At 39.2% G+C, this 7929-nt stretch overlaps 1 protein-coding gene across 1 annotated transcript; it reads left to right on the top strand.

Moving 5' to 3' along the window:
• Positions 1–1599: 1599 nt before the first annotated feature.
• On the top strand, positions 1600–7929 carry BLZF1 (basic leucine zipper nuclear factor 1). The gene is made up of 6 exons (XM_009891613.1): positions 1600–1653; positions 2758–3197; positions 3874–4073; positions 5704–5832; positions 6431–6650; positions 7543–7929. The coding sequence occupies exons 1-6, from the start codon at positions 1635–1637 to the stop codon at positions 7726–7728; spliced, it is 1194 nt and encodes a 397-aa protein (XP_009889915.1). The 5' UTR covers positions 1600–1634; the 3' UTR covers positions 7729–7929.

Here is a 7929-nt window from a genome sequence, read left to right as displayed (position 1 = left end):
GGGGCCCGGGCGGTGGTGGTTTTGGGAGGCCCTCGTCAGCTGTGACTCAGCCGTCTTAATACAGGATTTCCTTGCGTTGTTTGTCATTTGGGGGGGTTCTGTAGGGCACGACGTTACCTGAGAGGTGTAGTGGTTAACGATTTGACCACTGAAGGATTTTTGCCTATAGGGATGTAATAGAGGAGGGGGGGGGGGGCAAAGGCTTACACTTTTCAAGTGGGAGAACAGTAAGAGCAGTATTATAATATGAACAGTGAAGGTGCAGGATCATCAGCAGGTGATCTCAGATAAGATGAAATGCTCATAATCAATCTTTTATTGAGTATTCTTGCCTCTTCCTGAGCAGCTACATTTTTGTCCTCCTTGTTCTCATCAAATGAGTAGAGATCCTCAATCAAAAGTGAATGAACAGTGGTGGTGATTAACACATCATGGTATTAAATGAGCAAAAACATAACTCCAGTTGTAGAAGCGACAGATAGCAAGATGCTTCTGTAATTGTAGCTTGGAAAAACTCAAGGAGGGAAAAAGTAATTTCTTTTGTCTTCTTGTCATCACAAAAGATAAGCCTACCTTCCATGAAACAAATCATGAATCTAGAAAGCTGGCAGTAGTGTGCTCACTGATACCATTATCTTTTCAGGGCAGAGAGCTGTAGCAGTGGAAGTCAAAAAAGTTGTAGTTAAACCTTTTCAGTTAGTGGTATAACAAAAGGAAGCAAGGGCTTTGGGAGATCTGCCTTAATCTCTCTCTGTTGTGGTTTAGGCTGGGCTGGCCACTAAATGAACAATGCAGTAAGAACTGAAAGGGGGGGAACCAAACAGGTATATACTGATCTCAAACTAATGTAGTTAGTGGCAGACCCTGGAAAAGGAGGTGTGTAGCCTGGAGAGTTGGGATTGGATGGACCTGTGGATAAAGGAGGCAATGATCAATAGTATTGGTGGATAAGGGATAAAATGGCCAGGATGGCATTGGGCCAAACTGAGGGTAAAGTTTTACCGTTGGCTTAAACTAAGCATGTGCAGCCACTCAGGGCACTGGCTCCTGCTTTGGTTGGGAATTGGCTCTAACAAAAAAATTTTGTTAGCAACTGGGACTAAAGCAGTTGTGCAACTGTGCACTTGCCATCATTTTCTCCTTGCCTCTTGGTCTGCTTTAAACACACTGTAGGATTTCCCTTTCTTGTGGTTCTGTGATGATTTTAGGTTATCTCTGCACGGTCATGGAGTTGTACTCTGGGAGTGTTACAGAGTTTTAAAGGGTAAGATGAAGGCCCACTAAAAGAAGAGGGACACCAGAAAGAAATTTGAGGAATGGAAACTGGAACTGATAGGAGTTGAATTCCAGCTCTTAGTGAAAGAAGAAACAAGCGTCAGAAGTTTCACAGGCCTTCTCATTTTAACTCTTTGGGTCCTGATGTGTGTTTTATCATTTGGTTTTTGGGTTTTTTTCTCTTTGTTTTGGTGTTGTTTTTTCACTATGCTACAGAACTGGAGTTTAGAGATTGTACTAGCAAATAGGGTAATCGAAGATTAATTGTCACTGTTACCTTGCTAAAGGCTTTTTTTCCCCCTCCTCTCCTTTCCTTCTCAGACATATGTAGTTAGGAAGAGCTGACTGCTAAAGAGAAAATGGCATCTCTAGAAAAAGGTAAGTGGTTCACATGATGTCTAAGCAGACTAGATTGAAAGTACTTTAACTTGAATTCTAAAGATCAGAGTTACACTGTATGCCAGACTCCGTTCATTTAAACTTATTCCTTTTATGTAGCTATTAGGAAGTAGTTATGTGACGTCTTTATTGGAGTGAAAACCAGAGCTGCCTGGATGGAACAATTAATTGAATGTGGTTTTCTAATCCAGCTTTGTAGTGAAAAACAAGTTTGTCACTGGTACTGTAATCTGCCTGTATGCTTGTCTGTCAGTCCTCCTCTGCTATTTAGAACCTGTTGGTACTGATTCAGCCAGCTTGAAAGTAGGGCAATATAATGGCGCTACTACATCATTTTTTAAATTCATTATTTGGATGGAGAACACAGGCTCACATTACTGCCTGCAGTATGAGGAAAAAAGCAGTATGTGTAACTATGTTCCAAGAAACTTGCTTGTTTTCACCCATTGTAAGACAACTACTACAATAATATTTCATTCAGCTGAAAACTTAGTGAACTTAAATAAAATGGATTTCAGTAAACGTTATCATGCGTATTGGGGAATTTGGAGCAGAAAGCAGCGTTACTGGGAATACTGAGGTTTATCAGTTAGAAATGAAGTAGAGTTTACTTAAACTTTCACTTGGACAGCTACAACACATGGTAGATAGTACTTAAGTCTGCTAAACTTATTAAGATGCTAGTAGCTACTTTTCATTTAATTCTTGCTTTTAAAATGAGACTGCTCTGATTCTGTCAGCTCCCGAAACCTGATTTTGCTTTCAACCTCTGAGTAACATTGTCAAGAATTTTCTCCATACTAGCTCTTTTTTGTGTGTGCATTTAATCTGCAGGAGACTAGGTTTAATACAATTCAGATCAATGTTTGTGTCTTGTACTACTAGTTTCAATGAGCAACACACACTTGAGTAACAACTTTTCTAACTTGTGCTTTATAATTGCTGCTGTAAAGGACTATTTTACACATGCAGTGTGCAATTAAAATTGTGACTTTGAATGACAGAAATTAAGTGAAGAGTTACAGTGCAACTATAAAAAAGTGAAAGGTGCTAAACTTTCCCTCTGCTATTTCTAAATTTTAGCTGATGATGCCTCGTCACCCATCCGAGGACCCGGAGATGGCATGGAAACAGAGCAGACGGCTGAATCCGTGGAAGTAATCACTGGAACCAACACTATGAACCATCACATCCGCCACAGCCCACATAAAAAGGCAGTCTCTTCCCTGAGTCCTGGAGTTCTGCAGCTAGGGAAAGTACCTGCTGATAAATCAGTGGAGATTGAAGCTATTCGTATATTAGTCCCCAAAGCAGCTATTGCCCATGTTGTTCCAAGTAAAAGTGCTAAGGTAGCTAAATCAGCAGGACATAAAGGAGACTCATTCCATCAGTCAGATGGACCCGCAGATCCCAAGAAAGAACAGACAGAGCTGAAGAATGCAATTGAAAAGCTAAAGAATTCAGAAAAGCGGTTGTTACAGGATAAAGAAGGTCTCTCTAATCAGCTACGCATACAGACAGAGGTAAGAAATGAAAGGGTTTTTCTCTCTCACAGCTGAGCTGCTTTGGTTTATATTGACAGCTTGTGAATGCAACCAAAGAGAACTGTTATGACACTGTAGCCTTGAAACAAATAGTTTCCCTTTTGATCTTATCAGCTAAGATCCAGAGTAGAAATACTTCTAAGTAATCTGGTGCTGCTTCTCTGACAACAGATAAAAGTATCAAAGGCTTGAAGCCAAGAGGAACACATTGGAGGGATGCAGGGAAATGTATCTTTCATAAGAAAAGATTTTGCTCCTCAACTCAACCACTAAGTTTAAAATGTCATGCCATAGAAGGGGGGACTATAATTTTCTACATCATGTAATTTGTGGATGTCTTGTCTAATCCTTTATCTTACTCATTCAGGACTCAAATACTACTGAAAATTTCTGTTTCTTGTAGCAGGCTTTTATTCTTACTCTTTGGCCTCTGTTAGAATTTAAACAAGAATGTGTTAAAATGCGTTAGTCTCAAATATTTATGCTCATTGCAGTGGATTGTGAGGACTAACGTACTCTGTATTGGATTTGTCCCATTCTGGAAAGAGAAAGGCAATTTATTGTCAGCAATTTGCAATAACTTGCACTGCGTTCTGGAAGTAGGAGGTGTTTCATTCTATATTGGTAATTACAAGCCATTCTGGTCTAATTCTAGGTGAATCGGGAGCTGAAAAAATTGCTTGTTGCTTCTGTTGGGGATGATCTGCAGTATCACTTTGAACGGATGGCTCGTGAGAAGAATCAGCTAATCCTAGAAAATGAAGTCCTGGGCCGGAATCTGTCTCAGTTGTCTGAACAGTTAGAGCGCATGTCTATACAGTGTGATGTGTGGCGAAGCAAATTCCTGGCAAGCAGGTATTCCCTCTTACAGAACTGTTAAAACAGCATTCTTTAGTCTTTTATTGCATATGCCCATTGCAATGCCTGGCAATATGCTTATATATGCAGAGGACAGCCACGCAGCTATACTGACACCTACTATGAAATTTGATTATACAGAAAAGATACAAAGAAAGTAGGGTCCTTGTAAATCTGAATAGTTCTGCTTTTCAAAGGTAATAAAGTGAGTTCTAAACATCTTAAAATCTTAACTACTGTTCTTAGCATAGCAAGAGAAGTTCTTAATTCTGATAAGACTGTGTGCAGTTTAGTTTTAAAACGTCTTCCAGGACTTGTCTTAAAGATAATTAGTTGATTTGCATCCCCACCCCCCAAGTATGAGACAGTCATCAATGTGTGAGAAAGTTGACTTTAAGAACTCTGCTTACAGTGTTTCAGACGTCTGCTGGGAAGGGCAGCTCAGTATGGAGGAAAAAGTAGGAGCACCTTTTCATTAAACACTGATTGTGTTACTGCTAAGAACTCCACTGTTACTTCTGTAACCATAAAATAATGGGTAGCAAAAGTCAGGAGCATATCTTAAGCTGGTCTGAATGTAAAAATCTCATTTTACGGTGGATTAGACTTTTAACTTGCTAGGTGTAATTGTCTTACCAGATATGTAAATAGTGTTCTAGGATTTTTAGTCTTTCACTGTACTTGGATATAACTAACTAAATTTTAATTATGGTGCTTAATACATATTACAAAAAGGCCTTAACTGCTTGAAGGAAATAGTAGTAGAATACTGTGTCCTCCCTTTAATTTGCTGGTCTTAAGAAGTTTCAGCATACTGAGTGAATGTAAATACTTGTAATAGCCCTAGCTAGGCAAGTGTTACTATCCTAATTTAACTTGTTTCTCTAGCATTAATAGGAGTTCTGAGACCAGGGATGCAAGTCCCTTCTAGGAACCAAAGTGTGGTGATGGGCTTAGAGTTGCACCCTTCTATATTGTAACCTTCCTGTTTGTTGAGATCTCAGATTTCTAACTGGTTGTTGTTTAACGGTCATTCCATTTTTTTGCATTTGCAGTATTGCAGGCATTTGAAATACCTGCCTGAGGGGTCCACGCCAAGTCTCATGACATAGCAAAATACGACGACAGTTGTCTCGTAGTTCTTAAATGCTGGTGTCTGGCACAGATAACATCTAGTTATTGCCCCTGAGAAGGGCAGAGAGGTGAATGAATGCAGTCTGTAGCCATAGCTGTCATCTTTAGAGATGAGTATGAAAAGACATGATTACAGCATACTTGTGAGAACTATGTTAGTAAAACAAAACATACTTAGCTTTATCTGTCAGGGTGCTTGTCCACCATGTTTACGTACTCAAGGTGTTTTAAAGCGTTTGTTACTAGATTTGTATTAAGTGACATAAGATTGTTTAAACTCAGCAACTCTTGCACTTGTGTTGGCTGCAGTTGAACAGAAATTGCTCTTAATGCATGTCCTTTGTAGTAAGGTTGATATAGGCCCTGCATGGGGGAGAAGGGTGAGAACGGCAGCTTAATACTTCATTTTAGCTGTCAAATTATGGTCTGTAGTAGAATAAAGGTGACTTTCAAACTGCTTGCTCACTCTACTGATTGGAGATTTCTTTTGCAGGGTTATGGCTGATGAGCTAACCAATACCAGAGCAATTCTTCAGCGTCAAACCAGGGATGCACAAAGTGCAATCCAGGACTTGCTGAATGAACGTGATCAGTTCCGTCAAGAGATGATTGATACACAGAAGTATGATTTTTCTAATCCAGACTGCCTCTGTGCGAACTTTTAATTTCTATCAGTTTATTCTGGGCCAGTGAAGAATCAAATAACTTTTCCCTATTCCAGTAATATTCAACAAAAATCAATTGTGCTGATGGATAGTATGGTCACTTTTTAGTCTCAGAGCTGAAAAAGTCGAAGTAGCATTAATTCTTTCTTCATTGTTCCCTGGAGGTGTGAGGTGTTAGGGGTCATATACTGTGGAACTGACATCCCTCATATCCTCAGACTTCCTCTATTTAATCATCTACTGTCTTGACTTCATGTTTTTTGTGTCTCCTTCCAAAACACAGATTCTTCTACTTGCATTGGCTCTTTAATGCTTATCCTTCCACATGTAAAATTATTTTTACCAGTATTAAAATACTGTGATGGTGAGGCCTTGCCTTGGAGAATAGCCTATTTGCTTCCTTATTTTTAAACACCTAAACTTCCTTTTTTGGTTAAGATTTGGCTTGTGTGGTAAGTCTTCAGAAGAATCGCCTCTTCTGAAGTATGCTGTGTGCTGATAGTATACAATACAAAAAACACTGTTCCTGCTTTTTTTCTTTTCCTTTCTGCACAGGCTGCTGGAGGAGCTGATGGTTTCTCTTCAGTGGGGGAGACAACAGACATACTATCCGAGTGCCCAGCCTTACACTACAACAGAGCTAGCAGCTGTGAATTGTAAGCTAGCCAAAGCTGTAAGCTCACATCTCCTTGGAAATGTTGGCACTAATAGTCCAAAAAAGACTTCAACAGCTGTGGAGTTCTGCAACACCCCTGCTGAGAAAATGGCTGAAATGGTAAGAACTCTTCATGCATCTCAGTCTGTCAGCACAGTCGTCTTTCCAGAAAGAAATGTCTTGCTTTGTGTTAACTACTTAATATCTTGCCTTTTTTAAAAACTATATGCAGGGGAAACATGCCAAATAGAGCTGTCTGTTTCCCTCAATTTAAAAAAAAAAAAAAAACAAACATACCACCAAACAAACAAAAACACTTAAACCACAAAAAAACCCCAACCCAAAACTGGAAGAATAAGAACAACATAAATGATGATACATAGTATTTCCTTCTCTGTCCCTAGCACCACAAATAACTGAGTCTAAATTTGTTTAAAATTAGTGTCAGGAGGAAACAAACTGAAAATACTTAGTTGAGTTTAAAAACGAGTGGGAGGAGAGACCTAGTTCAGGTAGGAATAAGTCATAACGCTTCAGCAGTAGTTTCTGTTGCCCTAAAAATCAGTTCTGTTGAAAGTGGATGGAAGCACAGAGAAGCTGTACGATAATCTTTCAATATCGGGTTCCACTGCAGAAAGCTGGATGTTTAATTAGCAAATTAGACTAACAGTTTAGCCTGGAAGCAATTGAGTAATAGTTGGGCAGCAGGAGGCACATGGCGTCTAGTTATCTGTGTTGTTCTTGCCTGGTTTTGCTCAACTCTGTTAAAAAGATTACTTTTTTTATTCTCAATAAAATCATACCTTGGATTTCTGATGGACATTACTAATTTATAAACAGTATTTAATGCCTTTCTATTGAGGGTCTGGATAGATGGATTTTTAGTTTTCAACTGGAAAAAAAAATTTGAAAAAACTTGCTTTTGAGCAGAAATCCTTCGTAGCTGTTAGAGGAGGATAAAGCCCATTAAACTTAATTGATATCTTTTCATTCTCAACTTTTCCATCCTTAGGTGCTACGTGTACTGGATCCAGCTGCACGTACAGAAACATCAACAGAACTTTCTTTTTCTGAGACTTCCCCATCTTCCTTCCTTTCCACAAAGAAGAATATTGGAAGGTTTCACCCATATACAAGATATGAAGATGTAACTTTCAATTGTTGCAATCACTGTCAAGGAGAGCTGATAGTCCTTTAAAAGCGCTGCCAATGCAACTGCATATGCACTCTTTCTAAAGAATTACACTAGTTGATGTTCAACAGGCTTCCCTTTTTCCTGTTTCCTTCCATGATGGCTGGGTTTAACATTGGAAATTATACAGTTTCTGCTTCTGTACCCCGTGAAGTTAGGGACTGACAGGATTTCCTTAGCCTCTGGGATACTTCTACTACTTTTTAG

Source organism: Charadrius vociferus, unplaced genomic scaffold (genome assembly GCF_000708025.1).
Source record: "Charadrius vociferus isolate BGI_N301 unplaced genomic scaffold, ASM70802v2 scaffold329, whole genome shotgun sequence".
Lineage (NCBI taxonomy): Eukaryota > Metazoa > Chordata > Aves > Charadriiformes > Charadriidae > Charadrius > Charadrius vociferus.
Note: the sequence above shows the minus strand (reverse complement) of the source record. Positions and strands in the feature narration are given on the sequence as shown.